This window comes from Juglans microcarpa x Juglans regia, chromosome 5D (genome assembly GCF_004785595.1).
Source record: "Juglans microcarpa x Juglans regia isolate MS1-56 chromosome 5D, Jm3101_v1.0, whole genome shotgun sequence".
Lineage (NCBI taxonomy): Eukaryota > Viridiplantae > Streptophyta > Magnoliopsida > Fagales > Juglandaceae > Juglans > Juglans microcarpa x Juglans regia.
The window spans coordinates 29,767,093-29,785,173 of NC_054602.1; the positions used below are offsets into that span (position 1 = coordinate 29,767,093).

At 40.1% G+C, this 18,081-nt stretch overlaps 2 protein-coding genes across 2 annotated transcripts; one reads left to right on the top strand and one right to left on the bottom strand.

The window, feature by feature from the left end:
• Positions 1-2,277: 2,277 nt before the first annotated feature.
• Positions 2,278-3,756, bottom strand: LOC121266041 (pathogenesis-related protein 1C). The gene has a single exon (XM_041169737.1). The coding sequence runs from the start codon at positions 3,489-3,491 to the stop codon at positions 2,796-2,798; it is 696 nt and encodes a 231-aa protein (XP_041025671.1). The 5' UTR covers positions 3,492-3,756; the 3' UTR covers positions 2,278-2,795.
• Positions 3,757-14,819: 11,063 nt separating this feature from the next.
• LOC121266292 lies at positions 14,820-17,501 on the top strand. Its single transcript, XM_041170073.1, has 4 exons — positions 14,820-15,163; positions 15,392-15,570; positions 16,387-16,585; positions 17,184-17,501. The coding sequence occupies exons 1-4, from the start codon at positions 15,085-15,087 to the stop codon at positions 17,399-17,401; spliced, it is 675 nt and encodes a 224-aa protein (XP_041026007.1). The 5' UTR covers positions 14,820-15,084; the 3' UTR covers positions 17,402-17,501.
• Positions 17,502-18,081: the final 580 nt, after the last annotated feature.

Below are 18,081 nucleotides of genomic sequence, written 5' to 3' on the forward strand. Positions count from 1 at the left end.
TCATGAAGGATCTTCTTCTATGGGGGGATCCTTGCCAATAGACTCAATAACAATTGGTAGTCAATTGCATGAAACACAATCGAGTGGTGAAGGAGCATGTAAGTTTAATTTTTTAATTTTTTTTAAATCTTAATCTTATTATGATTTTCTAATTTTTTTTCTTAATAATATCTTGATATACCATGATTTACTTTTTAATTAGCTTCCTCTTCTTTAGTTATGGTTTGTGGTGCCTCTCATACTTTCATTTCTTAGAAATTCTGCCGTAAAACCTATTTCCTACTTGGTGAAATCTTTTTCTATTGAGTCAATGACAGGAAGATAATTAACACATTCCATTCTTTGGATTTTATTAGTTGGAGATCAGGTTTAAATAATATTGATGATCTGAAAAAGAAAAGTTTTATGATTTTGAAACTTACACAAGAAGAAAATCCCATAATATAGAATCAGAATGTCTATTTATTTGTATTATTATATTAAAAGTTTTTAAAAATAATCTCATCTTAAATTCTTGCCTTAGGCCACCCGCATGTGCATTGAGCTGCCCCTTGAGTCTCGAACAGACCCATTTCTTAGTGCTAGTCAGTACTAAGAAATGGGTCTATTATTAATTAGTACTACTCCAATTGGAATGTGTTGTATTTCCTAAAATACAAGGTGGGGTCATAGATAATTGCTATGATCTGCTGGTCTTTGATATGCCATTAACGTCTAATCTCATTATCCCAAAAGTGATTTTTCAGGTTGTGTGCTTATTTAATGCTACTTTCTTTTGGATATTTATTTAATTATGATTTATTGCTAGCTAAGTTTATGTGTGTATGCATGAAGTTTAGTGTCAGCTCCAAGATCCTCTTAACCTGATTCTCAATTGCTAAAAATCTCAAACAAGTCAATTCGAGCTTATACAAGTTTTGTTCATGAGCCTAAATCGAGTCGAGCTGAGTTTTTATGAGTTTTGCTCGTTTAATATTCCAACCAAAATTAATGTTTATTACAAACATCTCATTTATTAAATGATCTGAATCTGAATTGAGTATATACGAGCTAAGCTTGAGCTGCTTCGTTCATTTGCAGCCCTAGAAAAGAGTATCTTGAGAGCTTGAGTTTGTTAAGTGATTGGTTGCTGCTTCACTTCCTCTGTTGTTGTATTGCATTGGTTCTACTTTCTCTCAAATTCTTAATATCTCATAGTGGCCTAAAGTGGCTGAGCTGCACAGAGAGAGAGAGAGAGTAAAGTCGGTTTGGGGCTGGACATAAGAGAACTCACATTGAGCTGCCCAAGAGTTTTGCCAAATTTTACTCAAAAATCATTTTTCCCTAGTTTAACTACTCATCTTTCCAAAACCTCCTATATTACACTTTCTATTCTTTCTCTATTCTATTAAAATAATATTTATTATTTTTTTAACACATTACTTTTTATATTTTTAACTATTCAGTTATTTGTCTTTCTCCTTGTGTTTTGAACTATCTTTAGTGAAGAATTAAAAAAAAAAAAAATTTTCTATTGAAAACGATAATATTTTCAAATTAAAGTTATCTATTCAAAACGATAATATTTTTTAAAAACTCTCCCCTTTCCCAAGTGATAAGATTTCGTTGAAAGTTCGGATCATCTGATCAGCGTACGGTAGCATTATTTCCAAATTCCAATGGTCTTATTCTAAGAATTTTTCCTATTGTGAGGTATTTTGTCCTATTATAACGATGATATTTTCAACAGTAATAACTTTATCAAGCATTCTCAGGAAGTATATATTGAGAAAAGATAAGATCCTAATTTTATGCAAAACTCCACCAATATGTTACGTTAAATTGAATTTTGATACGGCTCTTGAAGCGGCTGGAGTGGGAACAATTGGAAGGAGATTCTTTGATTGTTGATAAAATTATAAAGTCCCAGAAACCCAATTTTACATCTCAGGGGCCTTTGATCATGGAGATTCAACGTCTTGATCTTCAATGTTTTCAGATTTCTGAAGTTACTTACGTGGGCAAGCAATGTAATGAAGCAGTACGTACATCTTTTAGCTCAACATGCCAAATGGATTGAAGATACGGCTCAATGGTGGCACCCATACCCGGATTTTATTTTTAATAGGCCAGGTACTCATGCTTTTAGATTTTGATTTGGAATAAATATTTTTTGTGAACTCAGATATGATATCGATGTTGTAAGTACTAATAAATATTTCATTAGTTCATGTTTGAATGTTACATTTGCTTCCTTTAGTGACAGTTTTTTTCGTCACAGAATCAAAATCGTCACAAAAAATCAATTTTGTGGGTATTGTGCATAGATATACAATTCAATTCGTGGCATTAGACCTACCGGATGGACTAAGGACAAGATCATTGCCTCAATAACTCCAAGAAAATAAAAAATAATTATCATAGAAAAAGTACTGCACGACAAACCTATTAGAGATTGATATAAACTCCACCAAAATTTGAACGTTACACGTTCTGAAACAAGACACATTAGCAATGCTTTTTAGTAAATATTAACGTTAGCTTTATATGATGGAATCCATAAAACCAATGGTTGTTGATCTGCTGTATTGGTTTTATGATCATAAAATGAAATTTCTTAATTAAGCAAGAAGATAAGACGAGGAAAAACAAAAGCTGCAAAGCATATATATATATATAATTATAAGCCGCCTGACCAACGCGTATTATCTGCTTTTACGTCTCGATCGATACCGAATCCACTAAAGCACTTGATCTTGCTTGCGCACCCTGCAGGTTGGACTCGACGGTGGTTGTGGCTATGGAGGCGATGAAGATTATGGTGTTAATGGCTGTGTAGTTGGGTTAATCGTTCCAAAGGGGCTCTCGTTAACGTAATTTCCAGGCGGATCATATACACAAATAACAAACAAACCTCCATTTTGGCACTTCTTGCGCGTGCATCCTAGCCTTGCTGTGTCCCTCCACACAACCTGTGTGTAGTGCCCGCACATTTCACCAGGAAGGCATTCGTTGTTCCCTGAATTATAAAACTTGTGCTCCCTAACCCACGATTGCACCGCCTCCGTCGGTGTCCAGTGGTCTCGCTTGCCCCAAAACAAGTTCTCACCGTACGGACCGTATGAGTGGATCATCTTACAGTCATTGGAGCGCTTTGTGGCCCATCGGCGGGCATAGCGAGCAAGTTTCTTGTCCCATTTAAGCAGCGGCTCATTAAAATGCTGCCTGACTTTATTGTGGGCAAAGAGGAACTCCTGCGAAATCGAATGGTGGTGCTGCTCCTTCCTATGCCCTAGGTGGCCATTCTTGCTTGTTGCTTTTTGTGCATAGAAAAGTTGGTTTTCCGTCGCGTTAATTACGGCATTATCAAAACCACTACCAAGTCTCCTATGTAATACCGGGCGATGGCCAAGTTTAAACTGATGGGTGTTGGGTTGCGCCGAGACGGCAGCTAGGAGGAGAAGATAGGTGGAGAAAACTATGGAGCAGAGGATTAATGGAGCTTGCGGCATTGGTGTGGTTTTGAATTATTTCCGGTGGCTGGCGTACGTACTTTTGATTTGAATTGACTGCTCTCGTGATCCGAGAGCAGCGGCATGCATGAGAGAGACAAGAATGAAGGCCGAAATGTTAGTTTTGTTTCATTTAACTTGTAATTAGATATTAACCCTATTTTTTCGTTGAATAGCGATGATCAATGATAATTTTGGGTCTTTTCTAGTATAATTAAAGCATGCATGCATGGGGATCTTCTATACGTAGAACGTACGTGAAAAGAATAATGGCTAAAATTGGAGTTTGCTTAATTGTTAAGAGGTTGATGAAGAACCGTTAGCCCCCTCGCTTGTGGTAGCTAGCAAATATCTCATCTCACGAGGTCTTCGCAATTTTAGGATTTTGTTTCTTAACGACCAAAACTATCATCTTGGCCGGGTTCTTCCTTAATTTGCTCGATCTGCAAATTAACTACGGTCCATTCATTTCAACGTACGTTTGGGTTATCAGACAATGTGTAAATTTTTCATATATATTGTGTTGAGGCTCTCGACATCATTAATACGTTCTTGAGATGATGTGCCGCATGATTTATGACCATAATAATGGACAGAGTAACGTTATTCTAAGACTTTTATACCATGCACCATTTACGTATGTTGTATAATTTAATTTAGAAGATAAAGTTTTAAAATTTAAATTTTACAAATCAAATTTTACTATTTAAATAATATGGATGGTGTGCTCGGCACATCAACTCGAGAATAAAATAGGGTGAGGCTACTATGCCGCTCAGCCTTTATCGCTGGACGTACCGCCCAGATATTTTTTTTTCTTTTTTCTTTTCACATTTATTTAATACATTTAAATATTTTTAAAAAATAAAAAAATACACTAATACAATTAAAATCATTTTCTTAATCACTAAGTAAAAAAAAAAATTAACCAGCGATCAAATAGGACGGTCAAACAAAGTGGACAAAGTAATATTTTTCAATAAAATAACTCTAGTTGATATATTCATTGTAAAAAAAAAAAAAAAAAAAAAGATATTTATATATTTAATATATCTTATTACTAAATACCGATGCAAAGGTTGTTTCATTTGAGTATTTGTCGTATCCGAAATCTCATTCAGACAGATTTTACACATTAGCATATTTTCATTTCTAGTATCATGAAATCATGTCTCTTTCTCCTTCAAGAAATAAAACTACCAAGAACTGGCCGAGAGGCTCGCCGCTCTACAATCACCTAGCGTGAATCTCCTCAAGAAAAAAGCATACAAGCTACAAAATATCTACAAGCTTAACGACCAAGCTAGTCAACAGGCCTACGAGTCTATTCTAATAGCCTATAGGCGAAGGCAGCAAACACCAGTGCGTAGTACATCAATTTTACACTTTCTGTATCTATTTTGAGGTTTGGTAGAGTAATTAAAGTATATAACTTCGGTTAGTTTGTCATTTGAGAACAAATTAGCTGTAGACCCGGGACACGTTCCTGAGCTAAGACATCCCTGCGATCTGTCTTAGACCTAAAACACGTTCCCCAGCAATCTACACTGTACTGGATGTCACGTCCACATGATTTCTCCTGCCCTGATCTGCCATGCAAGAAACGCTACTTAGTAGGGACATCCTTATGATCCATCCCAGACCAAAGACGTGTTGATAGCATGTTTCGCACATTGATCATCGGGTTCCATCATATGTAATACGAGAAAAGTGGAGGTCTGGGGTTGATAGAACACTTTCGATATCTAAGTAGTCTTCTGTTCTTTAAAGAGAATTTCAATATACGAGAGAACGTAAGAGTGTAATTCTAACTTGTTAAAGCAACAAATTCTGATCATGCAAATCATGCAAGACACTCGTACGTAGCTGTTGCAGATTCCTCACAAGGACTTACCATGCATAAGCACTCACTGTCACAACGTACTACACCAGCGCCACTACCGTCTACCAAAGCAACTTCAACAAATCATCCACTATAACTCACGTACGAAGCCTGATCATAGTTGTACAATTTTGTTATTTCTAGAATATTCCTTTACAAATATTCCTCCATGAACCGTGTATAAAAGAGAGGCAAGACTCATGTAATATTTAATTTTGAGAGATATACATAATAAGAAGAGTTTCAACATGGTATCAGAGCAATAACAAGGACTTACCGTCCACCATGTCTTCTTCCTCTTCCTCTTCCTCCTCCATCACCCTCCCTTTATCCAATATTTCTCACCTCATTTCAATCAAACTTACTCCCGATAATTACCTTCTCTGGAAAGTTCAAGTTGTCCCTTATCTCCGCGGGCAACGCCTATACAAGTATGTTGATGGCAGTTGCTCACCACCACCCACAAAACTTCCAAACAATTCACCCAATCCAGGATATGAAACCTGGGTTCAGCATGACCAATGGGTTATGTCTGCCCTCATCTCTTCACTCTCTCAGTCCATCATTGCTCAAGTGGTTGGATGTTCATCTGCTCGTGGGGTCTGGCTCTCTCTTGAAACCACCTATGCTTCGGCATCACAAGCTCGTATCATCCAAACCCAACTCCAACTCGCTTCACTGAAAAAGGGTACTGACTCCATTCAAGTATATTACCAGAGGGCCAAACTCCTTGCCGATACAATGGCTGCCACTGGAAGACCTTTGCCCTCTGCTGATTTTATTCCATATCTGTTAGCTGGCCTTGGTCCCGATTTTGATGCTCTGGTTTCATATGTTACATCACGCATGAACCCTATTCCCACTGAGGAGCTACTCAGTCACCTCCTTGCCCATGAGGCACGGTTACAACACCATGCAGACACTACTGCCATGTTCTCACCAGCAGAACCTACTGCACATTTCTCTGCTCATTTCGTTCATCTTCTGGTCGCAATCGTGGTTTTCGTGGTCGCCATTCTGGCAATCGCAACCGTGGCAGCAGAGTCTCAAACACCAGAGGCAGAGGACCCTCTGGATACTCAGGTAACTTTTTCTCTTCTCAATCTTTATCTGACTCTAGACCTATCTGTCAAGTGTGCAACAGAATGGGTCACACTGCACTTACATGTGTCTATCGATTCAACCAAGCCTACACCACGGCAGTTACTCCTTCGGCTCACTTCACATCCAACCAACCTTCTGAGAGTACTTGGTATCCCGATACAGCGGCAACCAATCATGTCACTAGCGAGCTTGCCAATCTGAACATGCAGGCTGTTGAATATAACAGTGATGACCACCTTCGTGTTGGTGATGGCTCTCTTGTTCCCATTACCCATACTGGTTCCTCCACTTTCCCTGCCTCTCATTTCCTTTTGACTAAAATCTTGTGTGTTCCATCATTTACAAAAAATCTTGTCTTTGTTCGCCAGTTTTGTCTTGACAACAACGCTTACTTTCAATTTTTCTCTGATGGTTTTTATGTAAAGGAGTGCAACACGGGGAAAATCCTGCTTCAAGGGACAACCTCTAATGGACTTTACACCTTTTCGACATCGCCTCCACAAGCTTATTCAAATACACTAGCTTCAATCCCACTCTGGCACTCCAGACTTGCTCACCCTTCACTCAAGACCATTCGCTCCATCCTTCTTCAACATGGACTTCCGTTTGAAAAATTTCCTCCAATACAGTTTTGTAATGCATGTGCCATGGCTAAACACCATCGGGCACCTGCTCTAACTAGGCTTAATAAATCTTCAACTCCTTTTGATATTATATTTAGTGATCTCTGGGGGCCTTCACCCCATGTCTCCTCTGAAGGATTTCGATATTATATATCTTTTGTTGATGATCATTCGCGTTATACATGGTTATTCCCACTACAAAACAAATCTCAAGCACTGTCAACTTTTACAAAATTCAAAGCCTATGTTGAGTTGCAATTTAACTCTAAAATCAAGCAACTACAAACTGATTGGGGAGGGGAGTTCAGGTCCTTCACTGAGCTTCTCTCTACCTCGGGTATCAAGCACCGAATCACGTGTCCCCATGCTCATACCCAAAATGGCATAGTAGAGAGAAAACACAAACATATAGTTGATTCTGGGTTAGCTTTGTTGGCCCATGCTTCAATTCCACTACAATTTTGGCCCTATGCTTTTCAACATGCCGTGTGAATTATCAACATGCTTCCATCTCCTTCACTGCAGAACCTATCCCCCTTCTCTATATTGCACAAAACAGAACCAGACTTCAAGAGCCTTCGTGTATTCGGCTCAGCTTGCTGGCCATTAACTAGGCCTTTCAACTCTCACAAATTTGAATACAGATCCGTTCAATGTGTATACCTTGGCCTCAGCCCAGCCCACAAAGGTTCAATTTGTTATCACATTCCTACTCATCGTGTATTCATATCCAAAGACATTCGGTTTGATGAAGGAACCTTTCCATTTCTCCATTCACCAGAGCCCAACTCGCCCTCTGAGCCCACTCATGTCTACCTTCCCTCCCACTCTGATCCATCGTCCACTACCCCCTCTATCTTAGGCCCAATCCCTTCTTCCAGTCACACTTCATCTCCTTCATCAAGTCCCACTTCATCTCCTCACTCCAGTTCTTCCCCTTCTCACGAAAGTCATCATTCTGTTCAACAGTTTGCATGCCCAAGATTGACACGCTCGCAAACTGGCTCAGCTCGCCCACGACACTTCACTGACGGCACAATCCCCTGCCCACCACCTCGTGCCCATTTGACTCATCTCTCCACTGTTCCAGAAAATCCTTCATGTTTTTCCACTGCTCAAAAGCATTCCGAATGGAGAAATGCTATGTCAAACGAGTTCAATGCCCTCATAAAAAATCAGACCTGGACTCTTGTACCGGCTACTGATGTACCAAACATCATTACATGCAAGTGGGTATTTCGCACTAAATATCTTGTAGATGGCACCATCGAGCGGAGGAAAGCTCGACTGGTGGCCAAAGGTTTTTTACAGCAATCGGGGCTTGACTATGACCAGACTTTTAGTCCAGTAGTGAAAGCAACAACAATTAGACTTGTCATAGCTCTTGCAGTTACAAAAGGATGGCCCATCAATTAGTACGATGTGCAAAACGCATTTCTCCATGGACCACTCATAGAGACAGTTTTCATGACCCAACCCCCAGGTTTTGCTCATCCTCAATATCCTACACATGTGTGTAAGCTTCGGAAAGCCCTTTATGGACTTAAACAATCTCCACGTGCATGGTATTCTCGTTTAAGCCAAAAATTAATTGATCTTAGATTTTCCATCTCAACAGCTGATGCTTCTCTGTTTGTTCGAATATCTGGAACAACCTCATTATATGTACTTGTATATGTTGATGATCTACTGGTCACTGGCTCTACTATGAAAATCATTACTGAGCTACTCCATGAACTGCGCACTGATTTTCCCATCACCGACCTTGGCCCACTACACTTCTTTCTGGGAATTGAAGCAACACAAACTCAAGAAGGTCTTTTGCTCACACAGACAAAATATATTGAAGATCTTCTCAAGCGCACCAACATGGCTTCATCCAAGCCAGTGCAGACTCCAATGGCCACCTCTGTCAAGCTAAACCTTCATGATGGTAACCCGTTTGAAGACCCATCTCTATATCGCAGCACCGTGGGTTCCCTCCAATACCTCTCATTCACACGGCCTGATCTTGCATTTTCAGTAAGCAAGGTGTGTCAATATATGCATGCACCCCGAACCCCTCATTGGCAAGCCGTAAAACGGATACTCCGATATCTCAAGAACACAAGTAATCTCGGTCTGATATTTTCCAAATCCCCTTCTATGAACATCAGTGCATTCACAGATGCCGATTGGGCAGGCTGCCTCGATGATCGGCGGTCTACTAGTGCGTATCTCATTTACTCAGGCTCAAATCTAGTCTCCTGGTCATCTAAGAAGCAACAAACAATAGCAAGGTCCTCAACTGAAGTAGAGTTCAAAGCAATCGCGAATGCTACAGCGGAAATTATTTGGCTACAACATCTGTGCAAAGACCTTGGGATAACTCTCAACTCAGCTCCGTCTCTTCACTATGATAATATCGGTGCCATGTACCTATCATCTAACCCAGTTTTTCACGCACGGACGAAACACGTGGAGATCGACTTTCATTTCGTGAGAAATAGAGTTTTAAACAAATCTCTCTCAGTTGCTTTCATTTCAGGAAAGGATCAATTGGTTGATGTCCTTACAAAGCCTCTATCGGTATCCAGATTCCACTTCCTGTGTTCAAGTCTATGCTTACGTACACTGCAGCTCGACTTGAGGGGGCCTGTTAAAGCAACAAATTCTGATCATGCAAATCATGCAAGACACTCGTACGTAGCTGCTGCAGATTCCTCACAAGGACTTACCATGCATAAGCACTCACTGTCACAACGTACTACACCAGCGCCACTACCGTCTACCAAAGCAACCTCAACAAATCATCCACTATAGCTCACGTACGATGCATGATCATAGTTGTACAATTCTGTTATTTCTAGAATATTCCTTTACAAATATTCCTCCATGAACCGTGTATAAAAGAGAGGCAAGACTCATGTAATATTTAATTTTGAGAGATATACATAATAAGAAGAGTTTCAACATAACTTGGTGCTTTGCTTTTATACTGTCTACCGAGGTGGTCCCCTGTATCTCGTGTCAGGGGTGCCTGCCTTCCTTACGAGACACCACATTGTTGACTTTAATGTGGCGTGGCTTCCCCGGGCCACGTCCTTGTGGCAGGTTGGTGAGTGCAGCCACCTTTTGTGCATTCTGTCAATGACAGGGGTTTGTGTCTTACACTCTATCAGGGACAAAGAGACTTACCGTGATCCTTGTCTGCATTTCGTATTTGTCCTTAAGAGCAGTGTGGCCCTATCACTACGCACGTGTGCAGGGCGGTGTCAAAAATATCAGCATCCCATCATTCCACATTTACTTCCTTCTCACGCAGGCCCTAGGTCTCTTTCCCCTTTCTCTAACTTGTGGGGCGACTACGCTTAGGTCATTGGGCCTCCTGAGATAAGTTAGGCCCAGCCCGGTAGGAGATGTAAACATCCATTCCAGTTACCCCGCAAATTTCAACCATATTTGTATGGTGGAAATTTTTTCGTTCTTTTCTTTTCTCACTCACTCTCTCTTTCTCTCTCTCTCTCTTTTGCTATGATGTCCTGTGGTTTGTAACACCTAACGGATGGGTTGCCCATTGTGCGCACCGGTCTATTTCCCCATGCCGAGGGTTGCGTCTGACGGCCTGATCCCATGCTCCCTCGTGCAGCAGGAATTGCGTATCTGTCCCCTGTCGTTTTGCTTTTGGTGGTACATGTCACTCTCTCGTCTGGGTAGCCCAGTTGCTGCAGTTGCCTATTTAAACCCACGCCCCTTACTTTTTTTTACCTTCCTCTCTTCACGCTTTCCTTGCTCTAGTCACAATCTCTAGACTCTCTCCTTTTGTGCGTCTCTGTTTCCTTCCTCCTTCGATCATCTCTAGTCTTAGTTCTTCCTCTACAATGGCACCTATGAACACCTCTCGATTCGAGTCTCAGGACTCACACTCATCTTGTCTAGAAGGACCTTTCAAGGTTCTCGAGGACCTAGATCCTCCCGAAGTTTATGGTGACTCTTACTTCTTTAAGGGGTACCACTGGGTCTCTGTCGTTTCCTTCACTGACCCGAGGTCAGTGAAGTCTTCTTTTGGAGTGCCCTACTCCACGAATCTGGAGGTTCTAATGGCTCATCAAGGGGCTGTCGACATAGAGGGCTTAGCCAAGAAGGTGGCGTTGTACCCTTCGATGTTCTCCAACTGACTATGGCTTCCCTTCTACCGCCCAGTCTGTGAGGTCCTGGACTATCCAATTAGCTTCATCGCAGCTTCACCCTAATGCATGGAGGATTTTGATGTCCTACTGCATCATTTGGTGCATGGTTTTGGGAAGCACAAGTCAGGATTACCTGGATCTCACCACCAGGGAGTTTCCCTTTACGCACGGGGTGCAGCAGCTTGATGACAACTTGTGCAGCTTTCGTTCCTAACTAGGATATAGGGTTGCCCACCTGGAGACTCACTTCTCTCATGTGAATGAATGGTTCAAGCAGTTCTTCTTCGTGTTGGGTCATGGTTGGGAGTTTCCCGCTGAAGAGGCTACCCGCCATGAGTTTCTAGTTCGTGTCGTTTGGAGAGTCAAGCTAGACGACAAGGAGATTTGCCTGGACTTGACCAAGTAGGAGCAATCCCTGTTGGAGACGGTCTATGCCTGGGTGAAGACGCATAAAGAGGAAGTCCAAACCGATGCCTTGTTGACTAGAACCAACATAGACCGATTCTTCTTGTCTCTAGACCGGTCTCGTTTAGTGTGCAAAGCATCCGAAGTTGGGGGGGTCATCCGTTTCTCGGGACCAGAAAAGTCTCCCCAATCCTCCGTTGGAAGGAAAAAGAAAAAAGCCTCACGCCGAGGCTGAGGAGAATCAAGAGATGTGAGGGTCCAGTGGCAACGACAGCAGCTTTGAACCCTCAAAAATGCCTCGCTCAGGCCAGTCATTTTGAGGCCCGTCCACGTCGGGGGTTGAGGAGCCAGCCCAAGAACAATGGCCTACCTCATGTCGTGCGGGCGGTTCCTGGCCCATCCAACTCCCCACTTTGTCGCAACCAACAGTCACTTCATCTAGCTCACCAGGCAACGTGAGGTTGAAGGAAATACTTAGCCGAGGGGAGGAGGAACTCGAGATGGCTATCTTTTTTGCCTTCCTTGATCTTGCTCCAAGGGAGTCTCGCGTTGTTGCCACCATGCTCTAGGACGTCCTAGAGATGGCTCCCTCCTCTAGCGTCGATGTTGATGCGCACGCCGTAAACTTAAGATAGCGGTTGATGCCTAGGTGTTGGCGTCTCTGGGCAAGGGCTAGGATGCCTATTCCCCACATCTTGAGCGATCTACGGGGTCATCACCAGGCCTCAGAGAGGATAGGGTCACTATCCCCAACTTTCACTTTAGCATATCTCTTGAGCATGAGATCGCCTTGTTGACGGCCTTGGAGGATCTTGTCGGGATGGTCCCCCCTTGATCAATATAGATAAGCCGAGTGAGTAGTAGGTGCCAAGCATCGACAGGCATTCCCCAAGAGGTCTTGAACTGGAGTTGTCAGCCAGTGAGGATGTTCTAGCGAGTACTAAGCGAGAGGTCCTGGATGTTGGGGATATCGATGTAGGCACCCCGAAGGGTTACGAGGCCACAAGGCTGAGGGGTTGACATCCCCAACATATATAGTCGGTCTCATTATTGATAGTCCGAACTATATGGGGATCGAGGCTGACAACTAAAGATAGTCTTATTAGTCGGTCTCGGGTGTGGTTTTTTTGGATCAAACCGGACCGAGATCGACTGAATGTATATATATATATATATTTAAATATTATATATATAATATTATTTTATATAATAGTTGTATAAGTTAATTATGTAATTTTTATCTAAGGGATCACCATTAACCATATATACAATAAAATTATTTAAGATTCATTAACCAATATATAAAATGTTAAAAAGATCACTTCATTTTAATTTTACTAATTTAATTAATTTTTGTATTAATCTTTCTATCAAAAAAAGAAAAAAGAGGAAAAAAATATTCACCGACCGAATGGCCCAACCAAACCGATAGCTAATGGTTAGATTCGGCAAAAATACCCCCCCCCCCCAGGATCATACCTGACCGATTACACCCGTAGCCAAACTTACAAACTACCACCTTTCACAGGAACCGAGTAATGTTATTTGCTGTGATGGTTGTCAGGGCTTCTGCTTCTACCCATTTGGTTAAGTAATCTACAACGATGACTACTAAACTTGCACCCCATTTGCTCAGGGGTAATGGTCCGATTAGGTCGATTCCCCATTGCACAAACGACCAAGACGACATGCATAATTACTAATAATATCATACATTTTATATATAGTTAATGAATTTAAAATAATTTCATTATGTACATAGATTATTCATATTTGCTTGCAACTTAGGTATCAAATAATTTTATATATGGTTATTCATGTATGATGTATTAACTATTTATATATAATGACATAAATTATCACATAAGTTATGATTTATTATTAATTGATAGCATATATTATTTTATATTTTATATGGTCAATAATAATAAATTAGATAAAAATTATATCTTTGTAGTGAATGTTATGCATGTAAACAGTACGTAGAGATACTTTTCGTTACATTTGACGCTGCTAGTAGACGGAATGAGAGATTAATAAGTTTTGAAAGCAAATGGGTTCACTTTGATGTAATTATTAATTTTAAAAATACATTATAAATTGAGTAAAAGTTCGAAACAAAATATAATTAACCCTAATGAGATACTCCCCGACTGGGATGCTGATTGTGAATAACACTGTTCGCAATATCTAGTGACGGTGGACAAAGTCAAAAGGCAACAATTGCGGCCTTCTAGCGAAATAAGTAGATTATAGGAATTTGTGGTAACTATGGGAGACATGCAGCTCACCATAGCAATACACTCTTTACCGAAACCTTATAAAATTGGTGATGAGACAAGAGGTTATTTCTAAAAGGGTTTTTCAACAATTTAGTCTAGGGTGTCCCCTCTTTTCCTATTAACCCTCTTGACTCTTCACCTTATAACTAAAAGAAAGACGTGTGAGGGTTTGTAACCTAAAAGCTTATGGCCCTTGGTGTCCCTGCCTTCCTTCAGGAGGTCTGTAATTACCCAATAAGATTTAGGTCTGGTTTGATTTCATAAAATTTTCAATCAATCTCTTCATCTCATCTCATCTCATCTCAGCATTTAAACACCATTAATAAACAAACATTTAATTTTATATTTTTAAAATTCTCATCTAATCATTACCTAATCATTATAATTTTTTCATATTTCTAAACAAAACAAAAATAATAATTTATTTTTGTCAAATCTCAAAATAAAAATAATATTAAAAAATTATATTCAAATCATATTTTAACTTTATAATTTTTTATTAAACTTTTTTTTTCTCTCAATTCCCAAAATCTCATAAAGCATCTTAGATTAAACTATTTTATTACTATTTATAAATTATTTAACTAATATTCACACATTTTTTATCTTATCTATATAAGCAAGTTAAACCTTAATCCGAGGCTAAGAAAACACGTCAGCTGCCGCACCATCGAATAGACGGGCCAAATCGACCCAACACCCTCTAGCAGGGGATGCTTTCGATTCGAATCTGACTGGTGACTCAACCGCACGGGACACGGTGGGTGATTGCTCTTCTCCCACTCGTCCAAAAGATGGACGGATCAGATCAAGCCGCGCAGACACACTTTGTCGTTTAGATTGGCCCCACCCCTCAGGGATGCGTAATGCGCATCCCGCGTACGGCAGACGCAAGCCCAAGTCCAATCGCTCGCAGCGCGAACCGGTCAGCTGCTCCCACCAGAAGATATTCTCTCTCCCCCTCTCTCCCACGCAACAGGAAAAGTCTCGAAACCGCCATAGCCATTGCTCTACTTGGAGGAAACCCCACCCTCTTTGGAAGAGGAAGAAAAGCTGCTTCGCGCGTACTTGTTGCATATTTTGAAGAATTAAATTCGTCTGTAAAGTCGAAATAAACGAAACGCCGCTATGTCTATTCGAAATCTACCGAGTCCTAAGCTTTTTTCTGTTTTTCTCGTCTTCTCGGTCTTCCTCATCTGTTTTCCAGGTAAAAAAGATTCTTGAGAAACGAACAAAGGGTTTGTTATTATTCTTATTATTAATGGTTGTGTAATTTTACGAATAAGATGTAGTTTTAGCTAACAGAGTATTTAGTTTATACTGGGAGCTACTACGGAATCCAATTCTGAAGCTTATTGTGGGGCTTTGAATTTTTTTTTTCCCGAAGAATTTTGTATATTTGTGGGTGATTTGGTTGACGGCGTCTTTTGCACAGGATTGGTATTACCGGCAGTCGTTACCCTTGAATCCATGGAGATATTTAAAACCCACGAGTGGATGCCAAACGCCAAACCAATTGTTTATTTCCGGTGTAAAGAGGAGAACAAGACGGTGCTGCCGGATGTAAAGAAAGCGCATGTCTTGTATAGTTTCAAAGGTGAAGAGTCTTGGCAGGTTCGAACTTGTTCCTTTCGATTCAACATGATTCTTATGGATGACCGTATATGGGTTGTCTTGGAATGGTTTTCAAAAGGGTGTCAGTCGTTTTAGTTAAGAAATGACGCTAGAAGATATTAGAGAACGAAGTGATGTTCCACGCAATATATAGCTGTTAAATATTTTCGTTGTCGGCTTGTAGATATAGGAAATTATGATACCAATGGAACTAGTTAAGAAAGTAAATTTTGCTTGACTAGGAGCTGTTGCAGTGGAATTTAATGCTCTTCATTACTCGCAAATCCATGTCTTTTGTTCTTAGCGTTTTACGCATAATGGAATTTCTAAGGAATGTAAACAACCTCACTACAAGTAAAGCCGGGAACCTGTCTTCTGAAGATTGGTCTGATCCTAGTCTTATGGAAACAAGGGACAAGTACACTTTGAAAGTTTTTTAGATGGATGGTGCTGGCAAATAGAGACAGTTTTATGTTTTTGGTGGCTAAAGCCTTTCGTAGCTACCGTTTTTTGATAATTCAGGTTGTGTGCATTTGAGAATTGAATAGGTGTGAATTTTTTTCTAACTGGGATAGTTTAAGATCCACGCAAATATGTAGCATTCTCTGAATAACCTATTATTGCTTGTTAACACATATAGTGTATCTGCCTCTGTGACCTTCACTTGACTTTCTTCTTTGAATAACCCATTATTTCTTGTTAACAATGGAACGTTAACTTGCCTTAAGTTTTGCTGGAAACATCTATTCGAATTGACGTGTGACAGTGTGACATTATCTAGAGTTCCTAATGAAATTATATTCTTTATGTTGTCAGCCTCTCACAGAACTTTCAAGTAAAAAGTGTAAGCGGTGTGGGTTTTATGAGGAGGATAGTTTCAAATCAGATGATGTATATGAAGAGTGGGAATTTTGTGCAAGTGATTTTTCTGATCCCGATGGGAAATATATCCGGTTCAAGGACAAGGAATTTAATGCTACTTTTTTGTGCCCGAAATGTGTTCCTTTTGCAAATGGTGAGTTCCTATTACATTCTTTACGGTCCATCTTACTGCAATTCTTGCTGTTACTCTTCATCTCGTGTGCCATTTTATTGGATTCGTTCAGGAGTAATTTGGAGCCTTTGTACATTCCATGGAAATTATCATCTCTGTCCAGACGTAGTTTTTTTTTTAATTGCCACTGGGTGTTTGGGGATACAGTCCTGACTAATATCGGGGAAAAAGTTTTTGTGCCTTAAAACCAGCAATCAAAATAGACTTTTGGTGCCAATGTTACAAAGATAAAATGGAATTGCTTCAACGTTCTTGGACGGGCATACAATTCCTTTGGGTACCATTATTTGTCTAGAATGGCTATTTGGATACAAGTCATTACATTGGCACTGTTTTGGGGAAGCAAATCCATTGTTTTGCTTAGATTGCTTGATGAGACCCTGTCAATGACGTGCTAAATCCCTGCTCTTCCAGATGCTACTTTTTCATTACAGCAACTCAAACTTATCTTTCTATATGTGTTTGTCACTTGTCTATATACTATGCCCGTTATTAAAATCATATTACATTTTATGTAGTCTAAATAGTAGTTTCAATTTTCTCAACTTTGTTTTTGTAGCTTCAAATTCTGCATCCGGCTCACATGGTGGAGGAAAGAGAATGCATGTTGCTCTAATCATATTGATCAGTGCTGTGGTTTCAACAGTATTGATTTTTGGAGTAGTGGGTGTGTATAAATACTGGCAAAAGAAGAAGAGGGAACAAGATCAGGCTCGGTTTCTGAAGCTGTTTGAAGATGGGGATGATATCGAGGATGAGTTGGGCCTTGGTATGTAATACGATGAATGAGACAACTTGGTACCTTTGTACAGCGAGCTGATCTTAGACAGATTTTGTTTATTGAATGAAAAATTAAAATTTTGAAATTTGCATGCAATAATGTATACGATAGAAGGTGTAGTCTTGTGTGAGCTGTATGGCATCTGTCTCTCATAAGGCATATGAGTTGGTTCTTAGGCCACCTTGTTCCTCCAAATTGTTTACTCCAGCACGAGTTTGACAGATTGGTTCAGGGGATGCCTACCACAGTCCATAGAAAAAAGTATGTAACTTGTTGCAGCTTGTAAATAAAATGGCAATTCTGAACTACGATGTACAACTTTTTGTATAAGCAGCACTTGCAAGATCATAAACATTATTTCTGTATTTTTTTTTTTAAAACAGAAACTAATTCCAGATGTAAGTAATAGATATTTGGAAACCCGGGTTGGCCCAAGTGGTGAAGGCCTTGGTCTTGGGGTACCACTCCCTTTAAGGTCTAAAGTTCAATACTTCATGGTGCAAATAATTATTTGGAGCCACATATTCTGGTGAAAAGCCAATAATTTAATTAGTTCTGTGTAGGGAAACTTCCAAGGGTGTGGTGCATGATGAAACAAGGAAAAAGTAATATGCACAGAACGTGCTTGGCAGAATGCCTCAACAGAAAGAACACTTTATTTGTATTCTGAGTGTTA